This window comes from Lampetra fluviatilis, chromosome 5 (assembly GCF_964198595.1).
Source record: "Lampetra fluviatilis chromosome 5, kcLamFluv1.1, whole genome shotgun sequence".
Taxonomy (NCBI): Eukaryota; Metazoa; Chordata; class Hyperoartia; order Petromyzontiformes; family Petromyzontidae; genus Lampetra; species Lampetra fluviatilis.
This window is the reverse complement of record NC_136279.1, coordinates 14,935,730-14,957,300: the sequence shown is the minus strand read 5'-3', so window position 1 is coordinate 14,957,300 and position 21,571 is coordinate 14,935,730. Positions and strand designations below refer to the sequence as shown.

At 46.5% G+C, this 21,571-nt stretch overlaps 2 protein-coding genes across 5 annotated transcripts in view; both read left to right on the top strand.

Moving 5' to 3' along the window:
* Positions 1–83: 83 nt before the first annotated feature.
* On the top strand, positions 84–3,652 carry XRCC2 (X-ray repair cross complementing 2). 2 transcript variants are annotated; one of them, XM_078856200.1, is made up of 4 exons: positions 117–129; positions 279–730; positions 1,283–1,343; positions 1,971–3,652. In XM_078856200.1, the coding sequence occupies exons 2-4, from the start codon at positions 686–688 to the stop codon at positions 3,014–3,016; spliced, it is 1,152 nt and encodes a 383-aa protein (XP_078712326.1). In that variant the 5' UTR covers positions 117–129; positions 279–685; the 3' UTR covers positions 3,017–3,652. The 2 variants fall into 2 exon arrangements, with proteins under 2 accessions (XP_078712327.1, XP_078712326.1); XM_078856201.1 differs by lacking the exons at positions 117–129; positions 279–730 and adding an exon at positions 84–114.
* Positions 3,653–6,645: 2,993 nt separating this feature from the next.
* The window catches only part of DYNC2H1 (dynein cytoplasmic 2 heavy chain 1), a 186,881-nt gene continuing 171,955 nt past the window's right edge, over positions 6,646–21,571 (top strand). Inside the window, exons 1-14 of one of the 3 annotated variants that reach the window (XM_078856894.1) lie at positions 6,646–6,728; positions 8,081–8,277; positions 8,756–8,944; positions 10,139–10,271; positions 11,381–11,493; positions 12,238–12,382; positions 13,851–14,083; positions 14,695–14,829; positions 16,214–16,327; positions 17,463–17,574; positions 18,081–18,205; positions 18,447–18,622; positions 19,496–19,691; positions 20,600–20,695. In XM_078856894.1, coding sequence (XP_078713020.1) covers positions 8,089–8,277; positions 8,756–8,944; positions 10,139–10,271; positions 11,381–11,493; positions 12,238–12,382; positions 13,851–14,083; positions 14,695–14,829; positions 16,214–16,327; positions 17,463–17,574; positions 18,081–18,205; positions 18,447–18,622; positions 19,496–19,691; positions 20,600–20,695 — 1,956 coding nt within the window. In that variant the 5' untranslated portion in view covers positions 6,646–6,728; positions 8,081–8,088. Of the gene's footprint in view, positions 6,892–8,080; positions 8,278–8,755; positions 8,945–10,138; positions 10,272–11,380; positions 11,494–12,237; positions 12,383–13,850; positions 14,084–14,694; positions 14,830–15,907; positions 15,915–16,213; positions 16,328–17,462; positions 17,575–18,080; positions 18,206–18,446; positions 18,623–19,495; positions 19,692–20,599; positions 20,696–21,571 lie in introns of those variants that run through there. The other 2 variants (XM_078856893.1, XM_078856895.1) reach the window with 2 other exon arrangements.

The following is a 21,571-nucleotide window of genomic DNA, read 5'->3' as shown; positions in this document are numbered from 1 at the left end:
GGTCGCGCCCCTCGCGCCCACCCCGCCCCCCTATGCTTATGCGTTGTAGGGAAACGAGGCTGTCGCTCACAGCACACGTGGTGGTGGGGTGCACCCATCCTGGCACGAGCAGCTGTGTGTATTAAGTGTGTGTAGGGTGTGTGTAGTAAATGTGTGTGCGTGTGTGTGTGTATTAAGTGTTGTGTGTGTAGGGTGTGTTTGTGTACTAAGTGTTTGTGCGTGTGTTTGTGCGTTGTGTGTTGTGCGTGTGTGTGTATTAAGTGTTGTGTGTGTTGTAGGGTGTGTGTATTAAGTGTTGTGCGTGTGTATTAAGTGTTGTGTTTGTGCGTGTGTGTGTACTAAGTGTTGTGCGTGTGTGTGTTGTAGGGTGTGTAGGGAGTGTTATTGAGTGGTGTGTGTGTGTGTTGTAGGGTGTGTGTATTAAGTGGTGTGTTGTGTTTGTGCGTATGTGTATTAAGTGTTGTGTTTGTGCTGTAGTGTGTGTGTGTGTTGTAGGGTGTGTGTATTAAGTGGTGTGTGTGTTGTAGGGTGTGTAGGGAGTGTTATGTGTGTAATGAGGATGGAGAGGAGCGACGCTCACAACAACTAGCGGAGCGCCGGGCGGCTAAAACGCACAAAATTGGCACATTTGGGGGTGGGATACGGCTGGGTGGCATCTATCGGTCATCTACCAGTCAGCCAGCCCATGGCATCTGCTGGGTCTGCCCCTCATCTTGAAGTGCCTCGTGAAGTAACAGAAGTGACTGTGTGTGTGTGTGTTATTGCGTGGCCAGTATAAAGTGTTAAAAGAGGCTGATTCCCCAGTCCCCACCCCTGTTCTATGCTTTGTGTTGTGCGCGATCCAATATGAGTTTGAACTTTGGTTAATGAGAAAGCTAAGACTTTAACGTTACTTTCAAACACGGTATTAAATCGAAAACGCTGCTGCGTTTGCAGATGAGTGACGTCTGTTAAATTGCTTTGCCATTGTTAGTCCTTAACATTTTCTGTTCCATATTAGATTTGATTATATTCTCCCAACTGTAATAATCCGGCATGTGCACGAGGAAAACCACTCGCATCAGCACGGCAAATATAATTCATGTAATTTGTGCAGGTTTACAGCCCACTGTGCCACAGTTGTGTAGCCCACATCTAATTCTGACATGTTTTTATTAATTACTGCTGTCTAACTACAGTAACCCAATTAACAGCTTCAAAAGAGAAAAATTATCTTTTTTCGGGAATAACCAAGTTAAATGCAGCACTGAAATCCCTTCTCATGCTACTTCTCCCACTGCAGGGAAGGATGAATTTGAGCAGTCTCGACACGGAGCTTTTCCCTGTAGGATTGCCACGGCCCGGTGAGTGACCTTGGAACCCCGGCACCATCACATTTCAGTCCTGAGGACACAAAACTAGTTTTTAAAGATGGCAGACTGGATTTCAGGATCCATGTCTTGAAGTATGGATCCAGGAATGAGGGTTCAGAATCCCCCTGTGACTCGGCAGCAGGAAATTGGATTTTCAAATTGCAGTCTCGAAGACTGGTTTTTATACCTTGGGACAGTACTTTTTATTAAGGAGATCTTGCTAAAGCTGAGCAATACTAAACTGCGAGCTCCTTCAATCTTGACCTCATGATCACCCATGACTGATCATAAAATTATTATTAGACTTTAGGAGCTCCAAAGCTCGTGGTCTCCTAATCTCTGTTACACGTGGCTTCTTGTGACTTCCCACCTGATGCTGCAAATGTCCTCTTGATCACTGATCCCCAGAGTCACTCAACCCCCGTTCACATCTGATGACCCCTGTGAGTCTCCACATGATGACACCCTAACGCTGTGATACTCAACTGCGACTCTGTGACTAGTCTTCATTGCACCAAACCCCCATGATTCCCATCTCATTGATCTATAACTACATTCCTTCCCATCATCTTTCCACTCCCTTGAATGCTTGACCTCGATCTCCCGGGTCCCTCGCAGGAGACGTGATTGAGCTGCATGGACCAGAGGGCAGCGGCAAGACGGAGGTGGTGTACCGCCTGCTGGCGAGTTGTCTGCTGCCCGTGGAGGCGGGGGGATTGGGGATGCGTGCCATCCTGCTCGACGTCGACCTACACTTCGACCTCCTGCGCCTCGTCGGACTGCTGGAACGCCGAATTCGTGCTGCCAAGCGACGCCCAGGGCAAGCTGGCGACCAGGCCAATAGCCACATTGGTGCCAGCGTGGGTGGTAGTGATGGCTGTGCAGATGGAATTGTAGAAACAGGTGGAAACTGTGCCAGTGGCTGTGGGAATGTTGGTGGCCGTGGAGGCCATATTGATGGCAGTGACTGTGGTAGGGGAGGCCATGGTGGTAGTAGGAACTGTGTTAGTGGTAGCACTAGTGGCCCTGGGGGCCCCACTGGTGACAGACAATGCCTCCTCGGTGGCAACAGAGTAGTTTGTGAAAATAAATGCAATGTTGATGGTGACAGAGATTTGATAACGGATGACGATGATGATGAGGCTGCGGCAGAGCTGGCGCTACGGGAGTGCCTCAGCTGTCTGTCTATAGCCACGTGCCACACTGCCTCGCAGCTTGAACTGACACTGCTGGCACTAGAGGAACAGGTGGCGTTGCCTCCACTTTTGGGCTCGAGCCGCCCGCATGTGGGATTGCTGGTGCTCGATGGGCTCTCGGCATTCTATTGGATGGACCAACCTTGCCCGGGCAGCGTCAGTGTGACGGAGCGCTGCTGCGAGGTGCTCAACCGCATGGCACGCCAGCAAGGCCTGGTACTCATCGCCACCACACAACAGCTGTTCAGGCCATGGCGGCAGCAGGCGTCACGCGGTGCAGGGCCTCGGCCTCTCCTCGGCAGGGCCTGGCATGCATTGGTGACACTGCGCTTTGTGTTCGGTCGTGACGACGGTGGCCAGGGGACAGTGACTTCGAAGACTTTCTCCTTGGAGCTCGACCGGGCTCCGGGCGGCACCCATTTCCGGCGCTCGTTCGTTATTAGTGAAGATGGCGTGCGGTTGTTGTAGTGTCTGCCACGCGGAGACGCGTGTAAATTTTGCAGCGTGGTTGGTGTGCACATGTGATTCGATGTCTGTAATGTGGGCTTAGAGAATTTAATTTGATCGATGAGGCAATGCATTATTGCACACCTAATGCACTGTATATGTTTCTATGTGAGACAGCGTTAATAATGATCATGCAGATTTGTGAAGCTCGCAAATCTGTCTGGGCTGTGAGACGACCAAAAACGAGATGGGTTGATTAACCTATATTTGCAAACCTTTTGAGTGTTATCCCCTGGCACATGTGGTGAGTGTTATCCAGCTACGGTTTTCTTCCCACAGAAAGCAATATGCTTCTTCAAAAGTAGTTGGTCAAACATCCCTTGGCAGGATCCTGCGCATAGGAATTTATTCTTTTATTCGTGTTTTCATATTTTCACGTGACCCGCCGCAGCCACTACAAATTCTACAATTCATAATGGTAAAAGAAGCATTGATACTCAAATCAAATCGTGACAATTGCATAGCCACGTGTTAATAATTACGGCTTGCATGGTTACCCTCTAGTCCCGATCCGCTTTCAATCATTGCAATAATTTGCACTATATACTCATTTTAGTCTGAGTGTACATGAAAAAGAGCCAGATGAGGTTAAGTATCCATATGTATAGAAAAATGTATACTCATGTTTATTTGTGGCCCTTTAAATTAATACTATGATATCCCAAATGACAGTGCTTAGAGATTGAATAGCTATTCAGAAAGTTATAATTTGGTTGTAAGTTGACTCAGTCCAGGGCCAGGGGATGATAAAATAATTACCAGTTGAGAAGTGAAATGTTTGCGCTACAGAGAGACTGACATGGACATTTTATGAATGGAATTTCGCTCGCACGCGGAAACAGTCCCATGTACCAAAGCTGCGTCCAAAGCCATCTAAGCAGAGGTGATCTTGAGAAGTTACTTCGAGGGTAAGAGTGACGTCTGGTACCATCGTGGAGGACAGAGAGACGATGCGTGAGCAAGTTAACAACCACAGTCGTTTGTGTTACGGAAAAAACAAAAATTGGCCTCGTCCAAATTAATGTGAAATTTACACCACTGGCTGCACGAGTGCCGCAAACGGATAAATACGCACTAACCCGTTCTTGTACGTTTGATCCACTGTGATAATTCTCGTGTTTACATAAAAGTGCACCTGCATACTCTGTCCATTCGTGTAAATTGTTGCTTTTATAATACAGCAAAGCATCACGGAGGCTCAGGCAGCTTCGGCATTAGGATGGTTTAGTGAGTTCCTTTAGGAGATCAGGGGCGATTCGTTAAAAACGCAATCATCTCTTGACATATGAACGATGCGGCAATCTATTCCTCTCGACGAGCTCTACACGATACGCTAATCAAAGTTTAAAAGTTTTGTTTCTTCTGCGCATTCGTCCTCGCTGCTGCGCTTGAACGACATGACAACAGAACGATCCGCGCCACGTGGGTCGCGGCGTTTATATGCGCGGTGGGACGGAGTCGCCAAAAATAAAAACATTTCGATTTAAAGCTTTCGTGACTGCAGGGATTCATCTTCTTGGTTCTTTCGGTAAAGTCACGTAGAAGGGAAGTAATAAAATAATAAAAATAAAACATAATAAAATGAAATAATTATTTCATTTTATTATGTTTTATTTTGAAATAATTATTTCATTTTATTATGTTTTTTATTATTTTATTACTTCCCTTCTACGTGACTTTACCGAAAGAACCAAGAAGATAAAAACATTTATTTCGATTTTGACTTCCGTTCATTCGGAACCCCGGGGTTCCGTCATAAGGTTCAATTATCACCTGATTAGACAATTAAACTTAATACTACTAATAGGGGGTTTCCCCTTCTTTCTGGCAACAAAACTGACACCTTTTGCAGGGAATCCTGTTTACATTAACCACAGTCAAATGCAAACAAAAAACAATACTCTGATAATGTATGCATTGTACTTGAAACTGATTGGTCCACACCAAAGACAGCTTTCTTTTGAGCCTCGTCTCAAACGGTGTTAGACCAGAGGACACCAAAAGGCAAACAGCACAAAGACAATGCACTATCAGAGTAATGAGAGCTCGGGGAAAGCATCTACATCATGGGACCTCCTTTGCCAGTACCAAAATATACTTAACAGGGGTTTTCCCCTTTTTTCTGGCAACAAAACTGACACCTTTTGCAAGGAATCATGTTTACATTCACCACAATACTTGCAGTCAAATGCAAACAAAAAACAATACTCTGATCATTTATGCATTGTCCTTGAAACTGATTGGTCCACACCAGAGACAGCTTTCTTTTTAGCCTCGTCTCAAACGGTGTTAGACCAGATGACGCCAAAAGGCGTACACAGCACAAAGACAATGCACTATCAGAGTAATGAGCGCTGGGGGTGAGCATCTACATCATGGGACCTCCTTTGCCAGTACCAAAATATAAGAATAGGGTTCGCCCTTTTTTCTGGCAACAAACAGGTGTTAAGATGTTAAAACACCAAACTGAAACCTTTTTCAAGGAATCATGTCTGCTTTAACCACATATACTTGTGGTGAAAATACCAAAAACCATGCTCTGACAGTATATGCAACGATGAGACGTCTGTCTGCTCACCTTTATTTGTTGCTGATTAAACGTCCGAGTTAATTTATTCACGAAGAATACATTCAACGTGCATAACAACAACGACACTGCCGCAAAGTAATATATAGGCGACGTTTCGGGCAACGTGTCTTCCCCGTAACCATACCTGTCAACCCATACGGTTCATCCCGTTTTCTTATACAGGGAAATTGCATTTTTAGGTCCATACGGCGTACAGCCGTTTCAGTACGGGCACACATTATTTTTTGTCTGTGTTGTGTTTCTTCCTTGTGATGGGACTTTGTAGGATGAACGTTGAGATTTATAAGGGCACGGGAGTTACCAAAAAGGTCGGAATCTGTCTGTAATAAGGTAGGGCACTGATAAAGGGGTTAACAGGTTTGCACAAACATGTGTTTTGCTAGGTATATATAAAGATAGAGACGTCGCCAGTCTTATACGTTTCCTTTAATAGAAATGTTGACGATTGCGTATAATTGTTAATTGTATTTTGAGACCGTCCATAAATGACGTCACGCACCTGGGGGGGGGGAGGTCAAATATTTGTGACGATGTGTGACGAGGGGGGGGGGGGTTGAAATGTGCAACTTTAAATAAATATAGAATTGTTATAACAACACTAATTGTTATAACAACACTCCTACAACATCAGAGTGCAGCGCCACATTAAATACGCACTACAATGACAATAGTTTAAAGCGATTTGAAGCATGTTTTATTTTCAAATTGAAAATATGGTTTTGGGGGGGTGGGGCAGAGCATTGTGACGTCATATTTGAGGGGGGGGGGTCTGACTTTTTGTGACGCCGCGTGACGAAGGGGGGGGGTCAAAAATCGTCAAAAATCGCGTGACGTCATTTATGGCCCCGCCCCTTTGCTGAGGAGTTCATTCGCCGGCCTCGTCGCCATGGGGACAGACGCGGCCACCCGCCTCGAATCATTCACCAGACAGGCAAAGACGCTTCGCGATTGGCTGACCGCCGTCACGTGGTCCACGCGGGACCAATCAGCGGGGCGTGTTGCTGACCAACCCTCCCTGGAGTCTCGCGGAGCTCCCCGACGCACGGAGAAAGGCGACAAAATAAGCAAAGACGACGGCAAAGCGTGAGTGAGCTCCTCCACTAACTTAGCTCAACCAGCACAAGGGACGGCAGCTGCCGACGAGCCGGGCGACCTCTGAGCGCCACCCTCCACCCAAGAGCAGCGGCGGCGGTGACGGCGGCGGCGGCCGTGCGACCCGCATTGGCCTCAATTGCGTCGACGGGAGGTCTGTGCGAGGTGTAACGAGGGTAACGTGGGGGGGGATAACGAGGTAACTGGAGTCACAGGGTAACGATGGTACTGCGGGTCACATGGACGACCGGTTAGTGAGGGTAACGGGAGTCAAGAATGGTAACGGGTGAGTGGGGTCATGGGGTAACTTGGGAGTCGTGGGAGGAACTCAACAATGTCAGGAACGTGGTCGAAGGGTAACGAAGGGTAACGAGGGTGAAGAGGTAACGGTGGGGGATAGAAGGTAACAAGGGCTGAGGGCAATGAGGGTAACGAGACGATTGTGCGTGAGGTAACGGGGTAATGGGATTAAGGTACTGAGGAGGGTAACATGGTAACTGGAATATTTATTTAAAGCTTTCGTGACTGCAGGGATTCATATTCTTGGTTCTTTCGGTAAAGTCACGTAGAAGGGAAATAATAAAATAAAGAAAATATAAAACAATCTTTTTTTATTGTTTTGAGCTGAGTCTCAAAACGGTGTTATACCAGAGGACGCCAAAAGGCTCAAAAGAAAGGTGTCTCTGGTGTCGCCCAATCAGTTTCAAAGACAATGCATATATTATCAGAGTAGGTTTTTTGTTTGCATTCTGACCACAAGTATTGTGGTTAATGCAGACATTATTCCTCGTAAAAGGTTTCAGTTTGGTGTTGTAACATCTTAACACCTTTGGAACCTTCTTTGCCAGTAGCAAAATATGATACATTTTTTTTACCCTTTTATCTGGCAACAAAACTGACACCTTTTTTCACAAGGAGTCATGTTTGCATTGACCACAATACCTGTGGTCGGAATGCAAAAAAAACACAACTCTGATAATGTATGCACTGTCCTTGAAATTGATTGGTCCACACCCGAGACAGCTTTTCTTAGAGCCTAGTCTCACATGGTGTTGGACCAGATGACGCCAAAAGGCGCACAACTCAAATAAAATGCACCATCAGAGTATGAGAGCTCGGGGTAAGCATTTACACCATTGGAACCTCCTTTGCCAGTAGCAAAATATGATAATTGTTTTTTTACCCTTTTATCTGGCAACAAAACTGACACTTTTTTTACAAGGGGTCATGTTTGCATTGACCACAATACCTGCGGTCGGAATGGCAGAGGAGGTCCCATGAAGTTGATGTGTTGTTCACATGTACATTACATTATATTTCCATATCTGTCATTTTCTTTGCAGCGGCCACCATGGCGGGCGAAGATGTCCGAAGAGACTTTGTCCTCATGACAGTGGCGAACTACTTTGGGCTGGCGGCACAGCACACGGGCGTGCAGCGTCTATCCACCTCGCGGGCACTCGCCCGCTTTCTGGATGACCCCGACAGCCTGGTGCTGGCAGCAAGAAGGAGCGGGGATGAGATGGCGCTCTCTGACACGGTGACAACCATGGGATGCCAGATACATGGTTCAGCGACTAGCCTAGTGCTTATTACTGATTGTGATAGCATTGGCGTTAATGATGGTGTTAAACATGTTTGTGAAAAACTATGGATATATTTAAAAAAATATTATTACATAATGGTTACTAAGCACAGGCCCAAAGCCCCAAAATTTCAAGTGGCCAGGAGCAAATGGTACAATTGAAAATATATTTGATAAAATGTCTGCGGACCTACGTCAGACATAACCTACGTCAGGTTAGGGACATAACCTACGTCAGGTTATGTGCCTAGAAAAGGTGTCGAAAGTCGATACGACGCACATGATTCACCAACAATTGCCTCCATAGCACTAGATCAATGGAAGGCATTAATGCGGAGCTATTGAGTAGTGATGACGACAAACGGGTAATGATATAAATAATGGTTCTCTCATCAATGCACACAGTTTTATTGATGAGGGACTCTGCTTGTAGGTGGATATGAAGCTGGACGCGGTGGAGTCCCAGCAGCAGCGACAAGTGCTCGTGTTCTTCAAGCTGCGTGCCGCTGCTCTGTCCGCAGACAACGTGCACTCATGCGTGCTCGTGTCCTCGCTGGCCGACTCGCCTGTGCTCGCATTGTACCACGCAGTGCGCTACGTGTACGCCCCCCTACTCACTAAGGTGCGTCTGAGAGAGTGCTTGCAATTCATGTGTATGTGTTTTTGGATGTGTATGATTGTTTGTTCCTTTGACCAAATATGTGTGTTTATGCCATTGACCAAATTAACTGCAGTGTGTCCGATTCCATAAAATATGGAAGCTAATCAGGCTTTTAGCTTGGAGAGTGCTTGTGGGCAATAGAGTGCAGTGTGGCAAAATCTATTCTTGTCCTCCACTCCCCCCACCTTCACCAAACCCGCATTGACCATTGTATTGAAGGTTGGTCAAATACTTTTCACGAGCCTACAAGGTATGGGGAGACCCTCATCCAGCAGTCGATTGACAGAAATAGGTTGTACGTGTTCATGCATGTGTTTTTATACATGTGTAGTGTTGTACAGACGGACTCTTCAACGTCTTTTGTAGCACACACCTTTATTTGTCTTATGAACACAGTCCCTATGCACTGAGGGGTATACGGTCTCCTCACCCGTTACACTCAGAAGGTACAAGCTTCCGCACCCTACAGGCTACTTAATATCCCGCTCTTTCAGTGTCCTCTGACTGGACCTAGGGGATGTCTCCCCGACCACTGGTTACACTGAACCCTAGCCCTTAAGAGGGCTGGAGGGCTTGGTCCAGGGTCCTCGGCTTCTTCCGCCGTCTTGGGTCTTCGTGTAGCCGAACTCCCTCAGAGCTCTCAGTGCTCTGGCTTTATACTTGTTCGTGGCCGGGTTGTCCAATCCCCGGCCACCTTGTGGAACCCTGTGATTGGTCGTTCCCAATCTGCTTTTGGATCCCAATTCACCCTATCTGACCCTGACCGTTTGGTCGCGCGGGAAAACCTTGTTTACGGTCAGCTCTCCCAACTTGTGAACATTGAGTAGTTAACTCTACTACACATGTATGTGTGTTTGAATGAATGTGAGAAATGGTGGTGCATAATTCAGTGCACTGTGCTGCAAACCCATAATCCTGAGGTCAGTCTCCAGCCACTGACCACACCACCCCCTTGGGAGTTGTATCGTCAGTTTCCACAAGAGGCTGTTGTAGGCTATGCAGGGTATTTTTGTTTCTTTGTGTCTTACTGACCTCAATAGATGCTCATGAGCAGCATTTTCTCTCAAAGACTGAAGTTGAATGTAAAATCTTTATACAAATCGGTGTATATGCACATCCTTCCACGTGTGTGTCTGTATGTGTGTCTGTATGAAGGATGATGGTGATCCCAAGCTGCAGTCTCTCCTGAGTGAACTAGAGTCCGGTTTAGGCCGAGCCCTGAGGCAACAATCTGACCCTACGGGCAGACGTGGACGCTCAAAGGCTCAGGTGGAATCTGACCTCTCTGGTATGCTCTCACACTCGTACACGTGCACATGCACACTTGAGATGGGTTGAGCATACAGCTGCCTGCACCACCTGTAGATCAGCACCATTTTTTTCCCTAGAAAGCCACTTTCCTTTGTATAACGAAATCAAACTCCAAGTAGTTTATATCACTATAAAGATAAAGACCCCCCGTAAATCCTAAACAGACTGTTGGGGCAAGCGTTGTTAGCAAGCACATATGAATATTATATTCTTGGGTGTTTCGGTAAAGTCACGTAGATAGGTTCAAAGAAAATAACAAAAATACACACACACTTACAGTTGGGTGCACATGTAGTGCCATAGGTGGGCCACACTTACCAGCAGTGGTGGACAGGGCCCATCTGCAGGTACCTCGGACCCCCAGGGGAGGGGCCACTGTGCCAGCCCACGAGGGGAGGGGCTGCTGGGGGCTCTAGGATCCTAGACAGCTAAGCCCTCAGCGCCGGCTCTAGGATCCCAGACAACCCAGACAGCTAAGCCCCTTGGCGCCACCAACGAGGGGCTGTGGGGTATCTCGGAGCACACACAACCCCACCCCTCGATGGGAAAGAGGCATAAAAGGGCCGCTCCCTGGCTGATCGGGGCCAGTCGCAGCTCAAGACCCAAGACCAGCCAGCTTAGGACCCTGGACCCCCTCGTCCCACTTGTCCTTGTAAGGGCCGGGACGCTGTGCGGGCCAGTGGTGGGACTCTGGGACTCCCGGCTCTACGTCCTTGTAAGGGCGAGTTCCGAGGAAGCCAGAGTCTAGACCCGCACCTTGGCTGGGTCGAGTCAGGTAGCCTCCCCTAGGGTAATTGTAGCCGGAGGACCCCAGAGCGTAGCTAGAGTAGGCTGTGTTCCTAGGCTGTGTTCCTCGGCTGTGTCCCTAGGCTGTGTCCCTAGGCTGTAACAGAATATCAGGACTGTTGGAGTGTTATATTGTAATAAAGAAGTTACCTCTACAAGTGTCTCCGGAACCCATTACACACACACACCAAAGCGCGTGCGCATGTGTGTGTGCCTGTACTTCTGCGTACATGCGTATGTACTTGTGCACGTACAATTGTGGGAATGCATACGGTATTTATGTCTGTGTGCATACTACAGGTATCCTGTCGCCGTGCGATGAGTTTGAATTTTGGGCGGAATTGGCTGCACGGGGAGGAGAGGGTGCCCCCCGTGCTAGTTTCTTCCATTTGATGTTTGAGCCCCTCACCAAGGTAACCCAAAGCTGTGCACAGCCACTCACACCATAATGATGCGATCACACCCACAACACTCATTACACAACCCTATTGTCTACAATGTGTCAGCATTCTCAACGACTAATTCATACAGTGCCTTTGATCACGGATAATACACTACTAATGTAACTTTGTGAATATGGAAATGTATATTACAAATTAAGGGAGCATGATAGTAGTGGTCCACAATTCTAAAGAGAAAATAGCATTTTGCTATCTTCCTTACTGCTGCTTAACAACAGAAAATAATGCATACAATATCAGACCTAACAATTCAGGCCCTTTAGAGCAGAGAGTGGGCATAATGATTGATTTATATTTGGAGCTTAATCTGTGGTGCCCAAATCACTGAAAAGTTTGAGGATGTTTATTTAAAAAGTGTTCACATGCCAACTGCAATTTTCAGTGTTTTAAAGGCAGAACACAGTGATGTGTGATCTCTAAACGTGATTTAGTATTTTTACCCTCCATCTACTTTGAAGAAGAACCTTCGCTTGAAATGCTTGTCCAAAATTTTTCTTGCATTATTCGGCAGTGTTGATAATGAAGTGGTGAGTTAGTTTTAATTTGCGAATTGAACCAATGGCTTGATGAGTACTAGCTCAGTGGAAAGTGCATCGTTTGTCTGTCGAAAAAGAATGAATATTGAGAGCTTTCAGTGTGCCAAAATTGCCAATTGTGCAAAGGTTTACATTTGATGTGGGTGACATGGGGGTACAGGATTTTGCGACCCTGCACTCGTTAACACTTGACGAGGTGGCAGAAGTGCTGGAGGTGACACGAGAGATTCTTGAAGATGTGTGGAGGCAGACGGAGCATGAGCCGTACCCACAGCAGCGAATGGAGAACCTCCTTCATCTCATCGGTAACCACTTGCTTGCTCACATGATTGCTTAAGCACTGTTACAATAGCTTATAGACACGATCCCTTCCTGGCTCATACAGTCGCTGTTAAGATTGCTCACTCACATCACTCGTTCACCCACTTGCACTTGTACACTCTTACGATTAGTCGCTTGCATGATTACTCACATGCTCTTAGGATTGCTCTCCCTCAGTGTTATAATAACTTGTTCACACAACCGCAAATCAATCGATCACATTACACTTTGGTTCTTTCGGTAAAGTCATGTATAAAGATAAAATAATAAATTAAATAATAGCATACGACGTTTTGATTGCAACACAAGCAATCATCATCAGGTATAAATGAAATAGCAACAAAAATCTAACCAGAAAACTATAGACAGACATATAAGCAGACAGATATCACCAAGATACATAGAGAGAGAGCAACACATAGGCACACAGAGAGAGAACGTCTCTGTGACGAGGCCTTAAATAGAGAGAGGGGGCGGGGGCGGAGAGAGGGAGGGGGTTAGAGAAAAAATTAGCATGTCAATGAGTATGACGACGGGTGGTAAAGTAAGCAAGCTTGAAAATTAGGAGAACGGGAGAGAGACACATTAAATTCAAGCTTGCTTACTTTACCACCCGTCGTCATACTCATTGGCATGCGAATTTTTTTCTCTAACCCCCTCCCTCTCTCCGCCCCCGCCCCCTCTCTTTATTTAAGGCCTCGTCACAGAGACGTTCTCTCTCTGTGTGCCTATGTATTGCTCTCTCTCTATGTATCTTGGTGATATCTGTCTGCTTATATGTCTGTCTATAGTTTTCTGGTTAGATTTTTGTTGCTATTTCATTTATACCTGATGATGATTGCTTGTGTTGCAATCGAAACGTCGTATGCTATTATTTAATTTATTATTTTATCTTTATACGTGACTTTACCGAAATAACCAAAGAGTAATTCCTGCAGTCACGAAAGCTCCAAAATTAAGATTGATCACATTACAGTCACACTCTCCCACTATTGCTAGGACAGGGGTCGGCAGCCAAAATAACAAGAAGAGACATTTTTGTTTTATTTGGGTACAAAACTCAATATTTCAAGAGCCGCAATACATTATGAATACATACATACATTATGTCACGAAGAAGTGTGTAAAGAGCCGCATGCGGCTCAGGAGCCACAGGTTGCTGACCCCTTTGCTAGAACATTCGCTCGCTCACACAATCTTAGGGAAAATGCACTCAGAATTTTCTGCACTGATATACTTTTACGATACATTCTTTGTTGCACCTCAGAATTTCTTTATGAAAGAGACTGTCTCAATGGACTTGCTTTTGGTTACAATCATCAGAAATGTATACGTGTGCATTGTTGGTGGCACGAGTTTTGTTGCTTCTCCTTACTTCTGCTGCTGGTTCTATTGCTCATGCCATCACCTGTGGTGCTGGTTCTGCTCGTACTCGCCTGCGTGCATGCATAGGTGCCTCCCTCGCGCGGCACGTGTCTCACGCCCTGGCAGGGGTGCCCCCATGGGTGGCACCGTTCTCTGAAGTTCGGGAGGCACTGTCTGCAGCGGCGTCACTCTGCCAGCGCTGGACAGACACATGCGAGCAGCTCACAGGAGCCGCCTGGAGCCGGTTCACCCCCCATGCTTGGCGTGGGGGCGCCGTGAACACTGATGCAGTGCAGGGGTTGGCCTCCCGCCTCCGACAGGTGCCTCTGACTAATTGTAGCTGTGTGTGTGGATATCAGTCTTATTCTAGCAGTGTGCAGAGGATAATACGATGTCAGAGAACTGAACGGGCTCCACTGAATTTGTCGTTCAGCTATCCGCAGTTGAAATTAGTTCTCAAATGTAATAAGTTTATGGTCTCAGCCCGCTGTTGAATGACTGAATAATAACATATAAAATTTGGTGTTAGATTAATCCACTGAAGACCAAGAACACATTGCATTATTTAATTTTACGAATTTATTCATTGTTTAATAATTAATGGTAAAGTTCACACAACATGCTTTCAATCACATATGTAAGAATCAGTGTTTTTAAATTTGTTCAGATTATGTGTTAAATAGCTAGTTTGAATTGTCACGATAAAATGGACAATTCAAACAAGACCGCAAAAACCCCCTAAATGGTGACATCGAATTACCAAAGGATTATATAGTGTCCCTCTGTGCCATTGTGGCCACTTGTGGGTGTATACCTGAGTCCACATTTCTCTGTGTGCATAACTACATTTGCACTCCTATTTTATCTCCACATGGGTGTTCTCCTGTACCAGTGTGTTTATCTGTTTCCTTGTCTCCTGCTTTTGTCTCAGGTGCTTAGCCTGCGCACTGCTCATGAGCAACTGCTGGCACTGCTATCAGGGTCTGAGAGAGATACTGTTCAGCCGAGCAAGGCTTTCAAGCCATTTGAAGGCCTCAACCCCTTGCACTACAATCCCTACACGCAGGTACGCAGGCTTGTGTGCTCATGCCTTCAGATGTTCAAGCACATTCATAGAAGGTGCTCTTGAACTGCATGCACACAAACACACACTTGCTTACACTCACTCAGACACACAGCCTCACATTAACAAAGACAAAGACTCACACAAAAACAACTGACATTAGCATACTCTAACACACAGCCTTACACACAGATTAATGTATATGTTGTGCAGTAGAACCACGTGGAGACGAGGAATACTATAAGGGCTGTTGCCATTTATTAAATCACTGTTACACTCGACACTCTATGCTCACACCAGTGTAGGTGCTCTCTATCTCGGTCCTTACCCGGACACTGAATACTATCTGGACCCTACCCTCGACTATCCCCTTGGCTCTCCCACTCATCTGCCCGGAGCAGGGGTTCAACTAACACCGCTCTGTGACGAGGAGAGAGAGACACCCTGCAGCCGATCCTTACTCTGGCTCCCCACAACGACTACGCCTTCGTCACGGGGTCCCCCTTAAGAACCTCTTGGGCGGCTCCTCCCCCTAGCTCGGACCCGCCTTTGTTCCCGAAGGGACCTCTTACACCACCCGTGACATTGCGTCATCCTTGGCTGTCAACTCGCTCGCACCTCCTTCTATTCGCCACCTCATGGTTACTCACAATACTCCTCTACATATATATTAATTACATGATTACAACATTTTGGATGAATCGAAAAAATATGTTGGCAATTAATCTGAAAATATTATGTTATCCGAAGTGATATGAAACTTCCCTTAAAAATCTTAAATCCTAAATGTTTTAATGTGAAACTCATCCTAATACACACGCATAGCTACAAAGACAAAGATTCCCCAAATAGCCTTAGCAGACTGTTGGGGCAAGTGCTTCTTAGCGAGCACCTATGAAGACCGGCAGGGCACACGAAGGGGTGGGTCGCCAGCACAATGCCCGGCCTCCTTTGTCTCCCTAGTGGGAATATTTACACACTGCACCGGGTACTGATTTGAGGCTGAGTCGACGTCGGGAGGCCGAGGATCGGTTCAGATAATCTTCATTGGTATTGATCGTGAGCAGGAATCTAACTCGGGTCATCAGGTTTGTAGCACAGCGCACTAACTACTATGCCACCACTCCCCACACACACAGCTACACATACATATTCACCCCCATATAAACTCTTATATACAGTCACACACAGGAAGATTAAAACATAGCTTACGCGACACTCATTATCAGACACTTATGCCCACGTTAAAATACACTTCGATCACAATGACACACATACAGCCTTTTACAATTAATACATAGATTATACAAAACACATATTTACAAGCAATCACAATGATACGCCTTTTATAAACATGCAATCTTACATTTGCCGCGTGGCCTCACAGCCCCTGTGGCAGGCCGCGGTGTTGCAATACGAACGGGTGGTGGAGCCAGCAGAGTCTCGCGTGGCAGCAAAGCTTCGGAGTCGCCTCATGCAGACCCAGGGAAACCCTGCACAGGTGAGTGATGGTGAATTTGTTTGCCAGAGGAGGTGCGAAGCACATTACACAGCTTGGCACTAGGATCAGTGTCTGTCAGACATGGATGGGCTTTCCACAAAACTGCTAATGAAAGGATGGCATGCATGCTTCCCTGCCTGCAATCATTCAAATTGCATGGCCGAGAGGATAGATTCCACAATATTTGAAGGATGTCCAAGTGGTCCATTTTATGTGTCGATGTGTACATGTATGTGTACATGTATGTCCATACATGCATTGGGAAGAATGGTGGAGCATTGGGTGAACGAATTGGATAACATTGGCTACATACGGTGCGAAAGAAGTTCAACATACATACATACAAAGTGGTATCTCAACCTGTCCTATCCCTTCTGGCCATTCCAGAATTAATAGGTACACATTAACAGCATCTGTTCCAAGCGCTGTCTAGCTATGTGATATTTTTTGTCTTTCTGTTCATATATATACTTCACTAAGTTGCACTGACCAGCTTGGTAAAACTACCCTCGAGATGTATAATGAGCGACTTCCACGACACGTCGTGTAGAGGATAACTCTTCTTTATTACTCACACTGGGCACAAGACAGGCCAACACTTATCCTTTCCCACACTGAGTACCACACTAGGTATTAATGTCTCTACTGGCTACACACAGCCAATCACTCAGCGTGGTTCTATCGCCTCCACTCGGCTACGCTGCTGGCTGGTGGTGTGACGATGACAGCGATGGAACTACGCAGGAGATCTTACACGTGGCCGGACGACGGAGAGAGATGTCGGCGAGCAGCGACGCAGCCAGGACCCAAGACCGCACACACGAGCCCCGAGCCCCGGATCCGCTCCCCCTTATATCCCCCCAGTCGTGGCTAAGCCCCGCCTCCGGCACGCCCTCTCGTGGAACCTTCGAGCAGGTTCCCGGAGTATCTCAGCTAGCCTCACCTTATACCTTTGCCCTAGATACACCTCCCTCTTTGATTAGTTGTTACTTAACTGTGCCCGTACCCGTGATTCCCCTTCCAGGCCAGCAGGTGTCACCCTGTCATTACAGATGTACAATGCATAAGAAGACCTTCATCCAGCAGTGAATTGTCAAAGGGCTGTGTATCATTATTATTTGTATGTGTGTGACAGCTACTGCAGGAGTTTCACAGGTACCGTGAGCTGCTCTGCCGACCACACATCAGCCAGGAGCTACTGTCTGAACGGGAGACGCTGCTGGCACAACTCACAGAGTACAACAAGAGTGAGTTCACTCAAAATGTGTATGTGTGTGCGTGCCTTGTGGGTAGCGGAGGTGTGGTGAGTAGTGCACTATCCTACCAACTCAGCAACCTAATTTTAATTCCATCCATCTGTAACACCAGTGACAAAGCTTTCCCTTGGTCGACTCAGCCCTAAATCAGTACATATCTGGTTTGTTTTGTAAGTATCTCCACTGGGGTGACAAAAGTGACTGGCCATGTTTCTTCCACACCATCCCAGTCGTATTCAGCATTTGCTAACACCACTTGCCCGAAGAGTGGTGTTAGCTTAACAGGTTATCTTTGTCTTTTTGTACCTTGTGGCCAGGTGTGGTGTAGTGATAAATATTTTGGTGATGCATGTTAGAGTGTGATGTGGTATGGTGATGTATTTTGGATGGTCACATGAGTGGTGTGTGATTTTGTGATGCCTGTGTGGTTATATTTGTAGTGTGATGTGGTTTGTGTTGTCACGTGTTGTTGTGTAATGTGTGTCGTGTTGCGGTAGGTGTATGGGCGGACTTTAACAAGCGCAGTCACGGAGTGCCTGGCGAGTCCACAGGCCCCCCCGCTGGAAAGAACCTGTCGGAGGTTGTCAACAACATTGTGTGGGTGCAGCAACTGGAGGCCAAGGTAGCGCGAGCACACATTATGCAGCACAATCACACGAGCATGGCAAACACAAACATGTGTGCATGATCATGCGTAGGTATGTACACCTGCATCTGCATATATGTGCCTGCTTTTGATTAGGGCTGTCATAATACAACAAATAGAATTGTGACAATTGAATAACAAGGATGAGTAGTAATTTCGACATGCGTTGCAAGCTTAGGTATATGTGAACGTGTACATGTGCCGTGGGTGTATACAGATGCGAGAGACACTGGACACGGCGACGGTGCTGCTGGGCTCGTTGTCCGGGTTTGCCGCGTTTCGCACAGACTCACTGGCACTGCAGGAGGAGCTTTCGCTATATCGGCGCGAGCACTTCGAGGGGTGGAGCCGTGACACACTCGCCGCCATCGCAGACCCCGATGCTGGTGTTGGGTGAGCTTGGGAAACCACGATAACTGCAGCTCTCAACCTGTAGACATGCACCTTGGTTGTATGTCCCAGGCAGGCCAACATGATTTCATGTGCACACGGTTTATTATCTGTATACTAATTTACCAAACGCGGCCTAGAAGTTTTGAGTATCCATCGGTAACTACAAGTCCGCAACATGCATTTGCAAATTTCGTGGGGCCACGGTTCTCCTCCGTTAAAGACAGATGGGCGGAGGTAACGCTTTTACACTTTCAATCTAATGTAATGCGGGCGTAAACGACCTTCCGGAAGTGACGTCATGGGGGGAGGAGTTACGTCACGTGGGGGAGAGGGTAGAGGTCTATAAGGGGGGTAACCGGAAGCAGTGGGGAGGGATCGGAGACTGGGAAAGTGTGAGGCCACGCAGGGCGAAGGGTGAGAGAGAGAGAGTGGCGAGATCGCCACACACCCGGGCCACGAGGATCGGCACCGTCGGCCAACGGTGACCGACCCCCGGGCAGCAGGAGCAGCGAGGAGACTGCAGAGAGCAGCAGGTCTGCAAGGGAGGAGTTGGGCAGCAGGGGTCTGCGCGACGAGACAGCAGCGGGTCTGCTAGGAGGGAGTTGGGCTACGTGAGCGACAGCAGCCTGGGGCTGCAGAGCAGAGAGTATATAGGGGAGTGCCGTGAGGGAAAAGAGATCGAACCCAATAAAGGACACAGGACAGAGAGAAGCGTCCGAGTCTTTTATTACACTAATGTGGAAAAGTGTTAAAAATGCTTCAAAGTCACTCAGATGAGTCATAGTGATCAATTTACATCACTGTTATAGATTTGAATACATTGTCAATGTGTGTGACTGTTGGTGTGTTGTATGGTTGGGCGGTGTGCCGTAGGCTGCGTGCCAGCGGGCGCGTGATGCAGCTAGAGCCACGGGATGGCTCACTACGTGTGTGCTACTCAGACCACCTGGCCGCACTTATTGCTGAGGTCCGTCAGCTATCGGCGCTCGGCTACACCATTCCGCCCAAGGTCCTACAGGCAGCTACTACTGCCCTCAAGTTTTACCGGCATGCCAACACCCTCAAGCAGGTATGTGGATGCAGGCTAGTCCTGTCATACATTTAGTAGACTAAAGCATTCTATCACAAATGCTAACCTCCACACTCAGACACTGGACTTCACATGTACACAGACACTAGACTATGAACTCACAACTAAACCAGACTACAGACTCACATTGACACCAGACTACACATTCAGGTAGATACTGGACTACAGTTCTAAGCATCCGGCATTGTACAGGCACCAGACTATACATATACAGTGGCACTCAGCTGCAGGTAATGAGGAAATGGGATGGATGATAATAATATCCTTTCAGATTGGCCATGAGCAGCTCATCATCCCCAACTGCCCCAAGACTTGAACCCAGGCCTTCATCAGTGCTGGCTCAGTCCTCTGTCAAGGCCATTGTACACATCTTGATGGAAAAAAAGTCGCACTAAATCCTTGCGATTGAACTTAAGCCGTTAAAAGGTGCTGGCTTCATGGAGTAAATTCGAGTTATAGTCAAGAAGAAGTTGCAACCCACTAAACAAATAACTCATCTTGTAGATGAGTGCCCTACGCTTACAACAAAAGTTTGAATCATAAAATGAAGAATTATATATTTTTAAGTCACGGTTAGGTGTTCCATCGTAGTGCATAGTGACATTACTGCATTTACATTAAATCTTATGGGAGTAATGTAAATTACTTGATCAGTGTCATACAAATGTGCTTGCCTATGATCTTACACAATGTTTTCCTTTGTGAAGATTCAAATTAATGTCAAACACACCAGCACACACAGCTGTAGTATGTCGACAAGATGAGATCTACTTATTTTTTTGAGTTGCATCCTTCTCTAAAATTCTTTAACTGACCTAGCCTTTTATCTTTGTTTGGTCAAACCATCATCGTTACTGAGTCTTTATGCATTTATTTGGTGTGAACAGGTGGCCCATTTTTACAACACAATCGACCAGCAGATGATCCCGAGTCAGAGACCTATGCTTCTGGAGGCAGCGCTGGCCTTTGAGAAAATAATAAAAGTATGTATACCTACACACACACACAAATTGACAAAGATCCATTCTTTAGCCATACAGACTCTGAAGGAAAGTGCTGTTAGCAAAGATCAATTCAGGCCAGCATGGCACTTATTGGGATGCTTGTTCTCTTTTCACATTTCACCTTTGCATACCCTCATACCTCCATCTTTACAACATCTTCCGCATTTGACATTTCCTTACCTCAACTGCCGCAGAAACCCTTGGCTACACTTTTATCACATTCCGACTCCGCGATTGCAAATCTCTACTCTATGGCCTACCGAAATCTCTCTAAACTCCAGATGATATAAAATGCTGTTTGCCAGACTCCTCACCTGCACCCTAAAGCAAAACAACATCACAATACTTCATTCCTTCACTGGCTCCCAATAAAACCCTGTATCAATTTTAACCTCTCACCACCTTCAAGATCCTTAATTGACTGTCATCTACCTACATTTACTTTCTCATTTCATTATACTCCTCTCTACACACTTTCAGTTCCAGCAATCAGAGCCATGTGTTGATGATCCCAATCAACCTTGGCTCAGTGGGAGATCGCTCATTCTCTTCTGTTGCCCCATAGTCTGGCACTTCATTCTCACAGCTATTCATATTGTCACCTTCCTGCCACTGTTCGAGGTGATACTCAAGACCTTTATATTTTGCTGTGCCTATCACATACTGCCTCTATCTATATAAAATTAGCATGCCCATTGTTTCTTTACTACACATTGAGATGAGGTTAAGTTTAGATGCTGTATTACTTCAAATTTTATTATATTGTATTATTCATTTATCTTAAATTAAGAGAGGCAACCCTTAGTCCTGTATCTGACAGTGGCTCACCAACCTCTACTCTCTTGTTTCCCGCTC

Bases quoted from the DNA above. Each gene is read 5' to 3' on its own strand.
- XRCC2 (XM_078856200.1), top strand. From the start codon at position 686: ATGGCATCTGCTGGGTCTGCCCCTCATCTTGAAGTGCCTCGTGAA. The intron at 731-1,282 runs GTAACAGAAGTG...CTCCCACTGCAG, and splicing joins ATCTTGAAGTGCCTCGTGAA to GGAAGGATGAATTTGAGCAG. The intron at 1,344-1,970 runs GTGAGTGACCTT...GGTCCCTCGCAG, and splicing joins TGTAGGATTGCCACGGCCCG to GAGACGTGATTGAGCTGCAT.